The sequence below is a fragment of the Carcharhinus amblyrhynchos genome, chromosome 32 (genome assembly GCF_965287045.1).
Source record: "Carcharhinus amblyrhynchos chromosome 32, sCarAmb.v2.hapA, whole genome shotgun sequence".
In the NCBI taxonomy this organism is placed as follows: Eukaryota; Metazoa; Chordata; class Chondrichthyes; order Carcharhiniformes; family Carcharhinidae; genus Carcharhinus; species Carcharhinus amblyrhynchos.
The window spans coordinates 7,754,972-7,769,412 of NC_137355.1; the positions used below are offsets into that span (position 1 = coordinate 7,754,972).

A 14,441-nucleotide genomic window follows, 5' to 3' on the forward strand; every position below is an offset into this window, starting at 1 on the left:
TGATAATGTATTCTATTTCTCGACTTGTGCTTGAAAAAACTTTTCCCTTTTTTAATACATTACCCTTCCAGAAAGCATAATGTCTTACTTATTAAAAAGGGGAGGCAGTGGCCCCACCTTGGTATTGTTGCTGAACTAATAATTAAGAGACCTAGAGTAATGCTCTGGTGACTTGGGTTTGAATCCCACCATGGCAGATGGTAAAACTTGAATTCAGTAAAAAATACCTGGAATTGAAAGTCTAATGATGACCATGAAATCATTGTCAGAACCCATTTGGTTCACTGATGCCCTTAAGGAATGGGGATCTCTTGTCCTTACCTGGTCTGGCCTACGTGTGACTCCAGATCTACAGCAATGTGGTTGACTCTTAAATACCCTCAGGGATGGGCAGTAAATGCTGGCCAGCCAGCGACGCCCATATCCCATGAACAAAATAAAAAATTAATTCCACATGCACTGTTAGCTGATGAATACTTGCCAGGCTGTACTGAGCCCAGAGGCCAGACTCATTTGTTATAATTTTAAAGACCATCTTCCACTGTCTAACTAATTTAGAGTACCTCCATCCAGTCCATGTGTGGCAATTTTCAGCACTTATTTATAATGGGCCCATCAATAAGTAAAAAAAAGTAAATAATTTTTCAATAAATTTGCATCATTATTTGAATGGAAACACAAAACAGAATGAGCTCATGATGACAAATTTGCAGACTAGCAGATAGAACTAATTTTTAGAAGCTACAAAATTATATTTCATGGAAATTTCTTTTTCTAGTTGGAAAGGTACAAGTAGTTTCTAGATTTTGCATTGCCCTGCAATTTCTACGATTTGGTATCAAAGAAAGAATTGGATGAATTGCAGTAGAAACCACTATGGAAGTGACAGTTATTCTGACTCATTATTCCGTACTTGACAACTGTTGTTTGGCAAATACAAAGGCAGAATACTGCAGATGCTGGAATCTGAAATAAAAACAGAAAATGCTGGAAAACCTCAGCAAGTTTGACTGCATCTGTGGAGACAGAATAGAGCCAATGTTTCCAGTCTGGATGACCCTTCATCAGAGATGAATTTGGCAAACGATGATTAACTCTGTACTGAATGTTTAAACACCAGAGGTCTCAACTCCAAGGTCAAAGAATTTTCTAGAAAATCTACCATCAGGAAGAAATTATGCGCATGGTTGGAATTCTGTGTAAATATTCTGCGTAATATAAAATCCTCCCAATTGCAGCCACAGTAACCTCTAACAAAACCAGAATCATCTCACATTTGGGATGGCACGCTGGCACAGTGGTTAGCACTGTTGCCTCACAGCGCCAGGGGCTTGGGTTCAATTCCCGGCTTGGGTCACTGTCTGTGCGGAGTCTGCACGTTCTCCCCGTGTCTGCATGGGTTTCCTCCCACAGTTCAAAGATGTGCAGGTTAGTTGGACTGACCATGCTAAAATTGCCCCTTAGTGTCAGGGGGACTAGATAGGGTAAATGCATGGGGTTATGGGGATTAGGCCTGGGTGGGATTGTGGTTGGTGCAGACTTGATGGGCTGAATGGCCTCCTTCTGCACAACAGGATTCAATGATTCTATGACATGTTGCTTTGGCTACAGTTCTATAAACCATCTGGTTGCATTACTCTGATAATGGTAGATAGTGGACAATGAATATGGTAGATCATTGCTCCAATTAACATCTATGATTCTGGACTGAAGTATGCACAGAGTGATAGTATGCTACAGTAATCTGTAGCATACGAGAGTTGACAACGTCACACTGCAGGAGGGCACAGACTTTTAGAAGATAAACATATGCACACTTGACATTTTGAAAACTGTTAGCTCTCCTGGCCTCCCAGCCTTTGCAGCTCACTTAGACATGAATCTAAGATATAGCTTATTAGGCTGGCATCTCACCTATAGCAGAAGCATTGCACAGATCATTGCAGCACATTGGAACAAAGTGGCTAAATGTATGTGTCCTAAATTATAGACAAAATTAGACAACATCATAACTGAAAAGTTTGCATAGTACTTACTCTTTCCCGTAGCTTCTCTTTAAGAATTAAGCTTAGAACGGAATATGGGAATCGAAACCAGACAGGTGCACCCACAATGAATACTTTTTTCAAACGGGCGGGAAAGGCTCCCTGAAAACAGAAAGATAGATATTCCCAGTTTTAAATTATAACTCAAAAACTGGTGGAGAAACACCTCACTGACCGTTCGACTGGTCTAAAAGATGTTGCTTTCCGAGGTAAAGTAATAAAGCTTTAGCAGACCTCAGACTTTATTTACTTTGGGGAAAGAAAGCTTTTTATTATGATAGTAACAGGTGAGCGCACATGACAGGATCCCACCTACACGACGAGACAGATTTGAAAGTACAACTTTGGTATAATTTTGCTGCCAGAATAAAGACCAGAGAAAGGGAAGAAAGAAGAATGAGGAAGAAAGGGAGAGAAAAATAAAAAGGATTTTCTTTAGTGGGTGTTCGGGTGCGAGATCAGACCAAGGTACATTCAAAATTAGACTAGATTCTAACTATTTGTTATTTTGGCATTAACATGAGGATAGGATGTTTCAGTCTAGGCATGATACTACTAACATACTAGGAAGGTTTTATCAAAACAAACTTTCCTTAACAATATAGTATAACTATCATGAATAAATTAGTTTAACATTTACCAATTGAACAATACTTAAAATAACAAGTTACAATTCTTAACTGCTAACCTATCCCTATTAGTTCCGATTCAAACAATATTCCTGTTATAGTCTTACACTCCTCTTCAAAAGCTTGGGCTTGATAACATTCCTACAGCCTTTTGAACCCCACTGGGGTGGGGGGTGGGGGCTGGAGGGAGAGAAAAAGAGAGAAAAGGAGGTATCCTCAAATTGCAGCATCAGAGAGAGACAGACAGACAGAAAGACAGCTCTTGCTTCTTTCATACAGGCAGAAAACTGCTTGCATTTCCCTGTAAGCTTAGCTCCTCCCATTAGCACACAACTCTGTCGCTTGTCAATCAACATAAGCAAAACCCTACTCAAACCCCAGGAGAGAAACCAAAATAAATAAAATGCATTAACTCAGATTAAACAAACACATCCCCAGCTAAAATCAATTATTAGCTTGCATGCTCAGCAGGTGAGCTGCCTGGTGCCCAGATAAATCAGCACCGTATAAAACAGAGCTGAACTTTAAACATACCCCTCACAAAAACACGTGATAGGAATACATTTCTTATAGGCACAGTGTCACCACTTGGGCAATAAGTAAAACTTGATTACAATAAAAATAACTACCCAGCGAAATAAATTAAAAATCTTAAATGGACAACTGTCATTATTACAAAGCACGGCCATGATGGTGTGAAATGGGGTAAGCTGGTTGTGAGCACCTATCACCACCAATCTGTAGCCTGATCTTATGTGAGTAACAAACCTGACAGGCATCATATTTAGTCATTATTTGGAAGGGGTATGGCGGAAAAGAATCACTTGCGTTAAGACAATATGGAGCTTTTTCTCCTTGATTACTAGAGGTCTGATGCACTCATTTAGAAAATAAAAGCATAGGCAACCCACATTAGCTACTGGCAGCAGAAGCACACATCAATTATCCTACCTGGCCAAGTGCCTGAACTTTTATGTTTCACTGTGTGTACTTTGAGACAACCTGAGAGATAAGTACAGGATCCACATGCCTCACTGTTCCCTGTTTACATACGTTTCTGACCCACTGACAGGTTGGGAGATTCAGAATGGAATAGGAAACAGACCAAGCATGGAATAATCAGGTATGAATTGCACTGTGACACTGATTCCCCAAGAAAGAGGTTAGCTCCTTATTAGAGAAACATTTTAAAGAAGTTAAAGGTTAATTGCGTATGTAACATTAACTCAAAACACAAGTACCATTGTTTGACTTGGCAGACACCAGTTAATGGGGTCATTGTATAAGAACGATAGGGGCACCATGCTCCACAGACGTGACGCACTAACGCAAATTCCTCAAAACGTACATGGGAAGTTTTCTAAACTGAAAACAACAGATTTTACACCTCAAACATTCTGCATCCTCATACCTGAACACTTATCAACCTGAACTGGAAAACTGAGTGAATTAAACAGATCACAACTCATCCTGTCCAAGAGACCCTGAACCAGTTTTAATTCATCAGCAGAGAATCAACACAGTAGTCAAAAAAACATGCAACTTGCATATCAGTTTCTCTATCAGTTTTTTCATAACCTCTGTCCTTCTCTATCTTGTAACCACCTCCAGCCCTACTGTCTACCCAAGCTCCACATATCTCTAACCCGGACATTGTTCATTACTCCTTCTCTTCAACTGATTGTTCCTCAACTCTGTCTAGCGCTCATGTGTAGGAATTTCTTCCCTGAATCCCTCCACCTCCCTGAAAATCCTCTGTATACACAGCTCTTTCACTGAGTCTGTTGCCACCATCTTGATATCTTCTCCCTTGGCTCAAAGTTCTTTTATAATTGCTTAGATTTACATGGCAGTGGTGAAGTGAAATGTTCCTGAATGCCAAAGGAGTAGCATGAATGCAAGGTAAGCGCAATGCTGTTTCTGAAAATGATTAGGGTTCTCTCCAGAGAGAGGAGAAGGAAAACAGTCAGAATGCTCAAGTAAGCCAAATTTGGGGAAATAACTGAAGGATTTAAAGTGAAAATATTTGAATTCAGACATTAAAAGCTAAACAATTACTTCGCACTTATAGAAACATTTCTCGGATTTGCCTTTCTAATGGGAGTTGTCAAACACTTCAAGGTTTGCTAATATTAATACCAAATCAATGAGCAAGTTACTTCCAGTTACATTTTACACTAAACTTCTGATCAGCTGGCAGACATAATCAGCAAAATAAAAACTTATTTTGAAATAAGTGCAACCACTCTCTTTAAATGAGCAACAGGGTAACTAACAGACAGTGACATAATTTGAGCTTAAATATGAACGGGATGATATGTAATGGTGAAACAGACACCTCTCAGTAGCCACACCGTGAGGCAGCACGGTGGTAGAGCAGTTAGCACGGCTGCTTCACAGCGCCAGGGATCTGGATTCAATTCTCGGCTTGGGTCTCTGTCTGTGCAGAGTCTGCATGTTCTTCCCTTGTCTGCGTGGGTTTCCTCCGGGTGCTCTAGTTTCCTCCCACAGTCTGAAAGACATGCTGGTTAGGTGCACTGGCCATGCTAAGTTCTCCCTCAGTGTACCCAAACAGGAACCAGAGTGTGGCGACTAGGGGATTTTCACAGTAACTTCATTGCAAGGTTAATGTAAGCCTACTTGTGACGCAAATAAATAAATATGATTGGAGTTTCTCGCATTTCTATTTTGTCAATAATTCCATTACAAAGTTCACTTTACACAATACCAACATCTTCATTTACACCTGCTAGTGTCTAAAGACATTTATTTTCTTGAGCAAAAGCAATGTCGATTTACAATGCACTTTTAACAAGACTGCCCCAAAGGACTACACAGGAGTGCTTTTTGATAAAGTTTGACATTGAGCCACTCAAGGAGCCACATATTCGTTCAGGTGGCCCAAAGGTGGTCAATGCAGGTTTTAAATAGTGTTTCAAAGGAGGGGAGACAGGAAGCAAAGTGGAGAATTTCAGGGAGGGGATTTCAGATTAGGGACATTGCAAGGAAGCATGACCACTGATAGTAGTGTGAATGAAACAGATGATTCATAAGACGTCACAACTGGAGGAATGCTGCGTCCTCTGGTTTCAGGAGGAAGTTAGAGTAGGGGAGGCAGCAGATTCGAAATGAAAGTAGAGTATCAACAGGATTATAAAAAGAAATAAAGTATGTTCATGTGAAACTGTTAAATTCAAAACATTATAAAGAGAATTTATCCAATTCATAATTGCACCATCCTAAAAGGGAAGACAAGGATTCTCAAGCTCATTTTATAATCTGATCATACAACACTGAACAAGGTTGAAAATGTTACAACTCAGAAGTGATAAATTATCTCTTTCAAAAAATATCTAGCTCCATTACTGGAAGAATACAACCCAGAGAGGGTACAGAAAAGTCTGATCACTGAGATACAGCAAATTTGAGTACTGCTCAGGGCATTTTCTGCCTTTTGCTCCCCTCTGCTCTGATGTATACAGCTCCATTCTTAATCCAAGGAAGCAACAGATTTACGTCCGATTAACTTTCAATGGTTAAAAAAGATCACAAAGCAATTCCAGTAAGTGAAATAAAATGTACAAATCAATATGGAAACAATGGAGTGAAAATGGGATTTGTTAGATTTATATAGACAGTAATATTATTCAAAGAACAAAGGAAAAACACTCAAGTCTTTGCAAGTCACCAAAGAATTCTCTTCCAGAAGTCTTGCTCAGCATCAGAATGGCATGATTCTGAATGTATCACCAGCTCTTGGGCTGGGATTTTCTGGCCCCCCTGCTGGGAATGTGGCAGGCCAGCCTGAAGTCCACTGACGTCCAGCAGGACTGGAAGATCAGGTAGAGCTGGAAAATCTCACCCCCTATTGCAAAGATCAGACCTCCATCTCGCCTGATCCTATCACAGCAAGAGCTGCTGCATTTTCAACATTTCCCTTTGCATGAATGGTAAACAAACGCAAGTGAAGGAAGTTTAGTTGCCTACCTTCAGAAGGTGAAGAATTTTCTTGCTTAGGTCGTACTCAAAGTTGGTGTACGCAGAGCCGGCCATATCATAAATGAACACCAGCCCGTTTCTCTGAGTTTCAAAACTGAGGAAACAAACAATATCACCAAGATTAGAAATCTTAGATTAGGATATTCAGCTCTGCAGAATATACATTTCTACTGCTAAAAAAATCAGATCAAATATTAAAGAAACTATTCGGAGGGAAACACTAACAGTTGTATTTTCAGCACCATTTGGACAGGTGATATTTATACCACATATGCAGATGACAGAATTGTGAAGCAAAAAACTGTTTACATACTAAATATGATGACAAGATCTGTCAAGTCTGATGCAGATATTCTTATATACCGGGCATTAAGGGGGGGTAATGGTGGGAAGGATATTTTTTCTTTTCTTGTGTGTTTTCCAATCTTTTACACAGTGCCAGTACATAGCAGCAGGCCCTCCATCCAGCCTGCCTGTCCTCTGCAGCTTCCACATTTGTTCCAGGGTAGGGGGTCTCTCTTCTAATCCTAAGAACAATAAGCCCTCTTTTCCCTCCCCCCAAGTTGGGTTTGCAGAGCTAGGTCTGTGCTCCCAACCCCGAACCAAAATTCTGGGTCTAAATTTCAAATATTTTAAAACCCTTTCTTTCAAATCCTTAAATCATGCATTTATTTTGTTCTGTGTCGTGTTTTCTGCCTCGTGTACTTTTATAGTTTCATTAATATTGCATGGTAGAAGCTTGTTTTAGAATGGAAACAGACAAAGATGTGCAGGGTTGCCAAAACCCAGGAGAACTATACCCCATTTTAAGTTACTGCTTTCAGAAAGGGGACCGAACAAATGGCAAAAGCAAAAGGAATGAGAAGATTATTTTTGCATGAAGAAATAGTCGAGGACAAGAGCAGATGGGATCTTCACGCTTCCAACCTTGCACATTGCAGATTCAGTTTAAATATAGGAAGAGGGCCAGGAAAGGCTGTACACTCCATCTGGTCACTTCCACAAACTAATAGCCCCTTGTTTGTGGTTCAGGATATTGTGACCATCGCAAAAGAGCCATCTTAAAATGCTTTGTGGGCATCAGCCTGCCCTAGGTTTCTGAAGGGTTCACAAACAATAACATCAAAAATTTTTCAGGTGATAACTCGCAGTTTGAGTTGACAGATTTTTTTCCCCTTCTGCTGCTCTTTTGAAGGGAGGCTTTTTAATAATTGACAAGGATACCAGAGGTCGCTCTGGTGGCTGCAGGCTGCAAATGATGAACCTCAGCCCTACTGAGGAACATCTGTGCTCTTACAGTGAGTAAAGAGCAGGCCAGAGTAGGCTAATGTGCGAGTCTTTTAGATTTAATTTTGTAATTCAAGTCAGAGACAAGTTCTGTTTGTACACAGCTTCTTTTCATCCATTGCTTACAATGAAATAAAACAGCTTTCAAATCAACCAAAACTTCACCTTTCTTAATATTAAACTGTCTCCTTCAGAGATTAATGGAGTTTGAGACAGCAGACCTCATTGGTGGTGATTCAATCTGTAGATCACCACACCTCAGGAAAGAGGTAAGGTGGGCCTTCATGAATAACCTCAGCCAGTACAGGAATTGAACCCACTCTACTGGCATCACTCTGCATCAGCTATCCAGCCAACTGAGCTAAACCGACTCCCACATGCTTAAGACACAGAAATCCAATCCTGATCACAAGGGAGTTTTCATTGCTGCATTCCCAACTCTCACCACCTTGTACAGAAGAGTGCTAGTCCTGCTTTTTAAGAAAAGGACAACGTTTTGCTTAAAGACGCTTGGAGAAGCAATTGAACAGAGGAGATAACAGTGACAGATCCCTCAGTCACCTAATCTCTTAAACTGTCTACAACTGCGCACTAACCAACACTGTCTCTACACCTCAACCCGGCACATCAAATAGTTAAATCTAAATACTTTACACTTTTCCTCTGATAAAGATTGTAACAAACTTTAAAATCAATTTTAAACCAAAGCAGGGTTCAATTTATTGATTCCCTAAAAGATCTTGAACGAGGTGGTTCACCACCTGATTCCCAGGATGAAAAGGTTGACGTATGAGGAGACATTGAACAGTTTGGGCTTATGCTCGAGAGGGGATCTGATTGAGGTATATAAAAATTTAAAAGGGACTGATAAAGTAAACGTAGGCCAAATGTTTCCCCTTGTGGGGCAATCTGGAACAACAGGTCACAGGTATGGGTTGAGAGGCAGTAGATTTAAAACTGAGATGAGGAGGAACTACTTCTCACAGAGGTGGATGAATCTGTGGAACTCGCTGCCCCATAGCGCGGTGGAGTCTGAATCATTGAATGGTTTCAAGAAGGGGATAGATATATTTCTGATGGATTAAATGGATTAAAATGATATGAGGAACAGGTGGGGAGGCAGATTTGAGACCAGGGAGAGATCAGCCATGATCTGATTGAATGGCGGAGCAGGATCGAAGGGCTGAATGGTCTACTTCTGCTCCTAATTCCTATGTTCCCTTGACCCAGAATAAACAATTCCTGACAAAAGATGTTGGTGTATAAAGTCTATAATTACAAGCCAACACAACACACTAGAAAAATTTCAGTAATGTATGTAGATGCTGCTAATTTTTGTACATGTGTTTATTTTTAAAGCAATGACTTTTGATGCAGCTGGAAAAGTTTACTCTGGAGGAAATAAATCTCAGGAAGAAGTCTCACAACATCAGGTTAATGTCCGGCAGGTTTATTTGGCAGCTTATGCTGCCAAATAAACCCGTTGGACTTTAACCTGGTGTTGTGAGACTTCTTACTGTGCTTACCCCAGTCCAATGCCAGCACCTCCACATCATGGAAATAAATCTCACAGGTTTGCGTTTCACAAAACAAAAATCAAATCTCCCACCAACTGAATGGCTCTCGAAAAACCTTTGGGTTGCAAATAGCGAGAGTAAACGCTTACCTTTCAATAGCTTGATCAAGCAAGTAGAACAAGGCTTGCAACACCACATGTTGCAGAGTTTTATTAGGTTGATGTAACTTGGCAGTGAAGAGGGCAATCGATGCCCCTGATGGATCCCGAATGCTCTGAAAAGGGGAAAGAGAAAGAGAGAAAATCTATGAGAATAGGTGTATAAAGGATAGATTCATACTAGCTTAGAAATTACATTTTCACCACAAGAGGCTTTTATGTTCTTCCACTCAATTTTCCTAAGAAACTCTCCTGGTATAGAATCATAGATCCCTACAGTACAGGAGGAAATCATTCAGCCCATCGAGTCTGTACCAACCACAATGCTACCCTGGCCCTATTCCAATAATCCTATACATTTACCCCACTAGTCCCCCAACACTAAACATCAATCAACCTAACCCGCACATCTTTGGAGTGTGGTAAGAAACCAGAACATCCAGAGAAAACCCACACAGATACAGGGAGAATGTGCAAACTCCACAGACAGTGACCCAAGGCGGGAAACGAACCCGGGTCCCCCGCGGCGCTGTGAGGCAGCAGTGCTAACCACTGTGCCACCATGCATCCAAAGGCTATTACTTCAGAAACTGGTTCCTGTGCAGTTATAGCAGGAGGACAAGTAGTTAGTGAAGGTTGATGCCCTAGATCTGAGGACGGCTGGATCCGATAGAAACTTCACAAAGTCAAAAGCAACTCCATAGTGTTGGTATATTTAGTTTTCCATTTACAGTTAAACAGTAGATAACGAGTCACGTAAAACAAAGGAGAATCAGCAATAAAAAGTACATCACCAGCCTGACTGGCCAAAAGAAATGGGAGGAGGAGAAAGGGAAATAAACAGGGAGGGGGAGGCACAGAAACAGGCGCTCTGATTTTATCTGCACATCTGAAATCGGGGCAGGCGAGGCTCGCAGAACAGCATTCTCCACTGGCCTCAGGCGAGATCTTACGAGCCTCGGGCTAGTGTGCTGGTAAGATTCCGGCCACAGAAAGAGAGAGAGACATACACAGACAGACAAACAGAGAGAGAGAGAGAGAGAAAACATGAAAGAGAGATCAGAGAGAGGGAGGAGAAGAGAAAGAAACGTGGTCTGAAATGACCATGTGGAGGGGAAAGTAACAGTGAATAACTTTGGCAATGGAATCGCCTTACATCAATGTGTGAATGTAAGTACGTCTTATATCATCTCTGGGACAATGTGAAGCCTTAGTAACTGAATACTTAAAAGGGCTTAATAAAAGGTAGAGAATGTGCATATATGTCAAAATGGCAGGTAAGTAGAGGGATAAGGAAAAATATTAAAGTACTATAAATGGTAGAAAACCATCAAGTATCTCCTAAGTGAAAGCTCCTTGGTTCCTTTCCTTGGAAAAGGGTTAAAAGAAATGTGCATCACCAGTCAGACTGGTAAAGAGAGAGATGAATAGAGAGAGATAGATGGAGAGAGACAGAGCAGGAGAGAGAGAGAATATCAAGTCAAATTGCTGAGTGAAGCTCCCCAGAGCTCTGTGGTGGTTCCTTCCCTATTAATTATTTGAACCAATGATTTTGAAGTAGAACATGAATACTATCATCACATTTTCAGATGATATAGTGCTGTGACAGCTCGTTAATCACTGCGTTTGATGGCCTAGCAATGAGGAATAGTTTGGTAGATTAGAAGTTAACTTAGATGGAAATACAAGAGCTGGTCCCAAAAACCAATGCATTCCAATTGCGCACTCCCTCAAATATCTATCATATTAGCACTAACATTCTTCTATATAATCTAACTCCTCAGACAGTACATTCCATACATTTGAATTCAAACTGCGCCCAAGTTCCTTCCGTTTATGTTAAGCTTGTGTTTCATGCTTTTGGCAATTGGAGATCCATTAGCTGCATACAACTTGTCCAGTCCCTTAAGGATCTTAAATAATATTTCTGAAGCACTTGCTTCTCCAGAATAAACAAGCAAAATCCTTTTAACCTCTTCTCACGCTCTGATGTCTTAAGCTAGACATCAGCTTACTTGGCCTTTTTACACATTCGCCAGTGGATATTCTTGTTCAAGTATCACAATTAGATCAGAACACAGTAGGCCAGGCAGATGCTGGAATCTGAAACAAAAACAGAGTGTTGGAAAAACTCTGCTGATCTGGCAGCCTCTGTAGGGAGAGAAAATAGAGTTAATGTCTCAAATCTGTTTGACTCTCCATTGGAATCAGAGAGGGAAAATGTGCTGGATGTTACATTGTGGCTGGGAGAGATTGCACAAGCTTGTGGCAAACTTAAGAACAAGGGACAGATGGCCCTGTGTGGGAGGGGAGGGACGGATTTTGCATTGAGATAAAAATGTATGGGGTATTAAAAAAAATGTTAAGATCAAGATGAAAGGAAAAGCAATTGTATCAAACTTCAATATTTTAAATTACAAAGTCAATCTGGAAAGTTAAATAATCTGCAGGAGGATGGAGCAGATAGGGGTTGTGTATATAAATGTGTTACTTTGATGATACAAAGCATTTTCTCTCTTATGGTTATGACCCTCTGGTACAGGTTATTAGTAAATGTGTGGGGTGATAGGTATAGGGCAGAGCAGTGGGCCTGCATAAGATGCTCTGTTGGAAAGCCAGTGCAGTCTTGATGGGCCGAAATGGCCTCCTTCTGCACTGAAGCTGTATGAAAAGACATACCAAAGGAAGGATGTCACAAATACATCAAGGCGGATTGAAGCAGTGGACAGTAGGGAAGTGAGTTAGCTTAAGCTTTTATATTAATAAAAGCAGCAACTAATATTGATATAGTGCCTAGCTTAACATGATAAAATATCCCGGGAGTGTTATTAACAAAAAATGGCACTGAGCTTCATACTAATAATTTGTTCAAATAGGGATACTGCAGTACATAACGAAAATCTTAGTCAAGGAAAGAGGTTTTAAAGAAGGGAAAAAGGAGAAAGGCAGAGAGGCTTAGTGAGGAAATTTCCCAACACAGGCCCAGAAGGCATGGCCACCAATGGTGGAGTAATTCAAATCTGGATTGATCAAGAGGCCAGGATTAAATGTCCATTTGTCTCAAAGGGTTGAGGGCTAGAGGAGATTACAGAGATAGGAGGGCTGAGACGACAGATGAATTTGAAAATGAGCCTCTGTTCCTTTACAGTAATTCCTCGTTTGCCAGTGACATTCTCCAAATTACTAAGTTTTATTTATTAGTCATAAGTGAGGCTTACATTAACTCTGCAGTGAAGTTACTGTGAAATTCTCCAAGTTGCCACGCTCCGGTGTCTGTTCGGGCACACTAAGGGAGAATTTAGTATGGCCAATGCATCTAACCAGCATGTTTTTCGGACTGTGGGAGGAAACCGGAGCAGCCGGAGGAAACCCACACAGACACGGGGAGAATGCGCTAACTCCACGCAGACGGTGACCCAAGCCGGGAATTGAACCTGGGTCCTTTGCGCTGTGAGGCAGCAGCATTAACCACTGTGCTACTGTGCTGCCCCAGATCAATGTCAGGAGTGGGAAATATCAAGGTGTTGCTTATATTGAAGTCAACTAAGTCAGCAAGTAGATGGGTGAAGGATGAACAGGAGTTAAGGTATAGGCAGCAGAAGGATGATGTCAAGTTCACACAGAGTGGTACACGGGAGGCCAGCTAGGAGCACATTAGGAAAATCAATGCATTGTTGATACCTTAAAACCTACTTCTTTTGTTTTATAATGCTTGCAAAGCACCTTGGGTCTTAATACAATAAAGTTGCTGCTATTGGAAAGGTTCACTTCAAATTAGTCTCCGATCAAGAACTAATCAAACAGTACGTGTTGTTCATTACAGTGATATCTGCAGTAGAAATCCTAGAGTGCAATGTGCAGCTTTAAGCAAGTTTTCCCTCCAAAATGTGGGGCTGTGAATTATTTTTATACAAACATCTTAAGGATATTTGTAGATAGAAGAAATTCCAAACAGAAGGAAGAACTTTATCCCTCCTTTAAGGCTTCACGTTTCCTCACGATTTCTGACCCACGTAGGAGACATGGATCTAGAGAAATGGGTCGTCAATAGCACTGATGAATGCCAATAATTTTCTTCAGAAGTTCAATCTGGTGCTTCTCAGGGAATCCTGAGACTTCAATTCACTTTGGTCCAAGTCTTTAATGTGGCTTTGATCTCGTTTGCCATCTTGGTGAGTAGGTGCTTGATTTTGACATAGTCACTGAGGTGAGAGGGTCAGGTTTGCATTACAACCACCCCAGTGGAGGAACAACACGAGAGAGGTTACAACTTCTGGGCTTTGGCAAAATTACAGATTAAACAAGAGGCCACTTGGTAGAGCACAGACCTCTTCCATGCTGTGCAACTCAACGTTTATACAATTATGCAGCTCTTCCTTGAGGCTTTTCCCTACCTGTTTTAAGCACTGTAACTCTGTAATTACAAAGCTGCACAAAATAAATGTTTTTATTCAGAGCTTTCATCTAACTGAGGCAGCTTCAGGCCAATTCACATTCAACAACCTGCTCTGAAAACTCTGCTCACATTTTGACAGCTGAAACAATTGATTATCACAGCTGTTATAGACAATCCAGAACATTCTAAAAATAATTTGCCCAATCGCTCAAAGTTAACAGATTCTTTAAAAGAATTCCAGGATCCACTGAATCCCTACAGTGCAGAAGGAAGCCATTTGGCTCATCACGTTTGTACTGAATCTCTGAAAGAGCATCTTACCGAGGCCATCCCCTCGCCCTATCCCCATAATGCCAACCATTTACCATGGCAAATCCACCTAACCCATAAATCTTTGGCAATTAAGGGGC

At 40.9% G+C, this 14,441-nt stretch overlaps 1 protein-coding gene across 1 annotated transcript in view; it reads right to left on the reverse strand.

Moving 5' to 3' along the window:
* The window catches only part of ptpn9a (protein tyrosine phosphatase non-receptor type 9a), a 194,066-nt gene that overhangs the window by 75,355 nt on the left and 104,270 nt on the right, over window positions 1-14,441 (reverse strand). The window contains exons 4-6 of the mRNA XM_080216288.1: window positions 9,627-9,751; window positions 6,662-6,767; window positions 2,037-2,147 (exon numbers count right to left, since the gene is read on the reverse strand). Coding sequence (XP_080072414.1) covers window positions 2,037-2,147; window positions 6,662-6,767; window positions 9,627-9,751 — 342 coding nt within the window. The remainder of the gene's footprint in view (window positions 1-2,036; window positions 2,148-6,661; window positions 6,768-9,626; window positions 9,752-14,441) is intronic.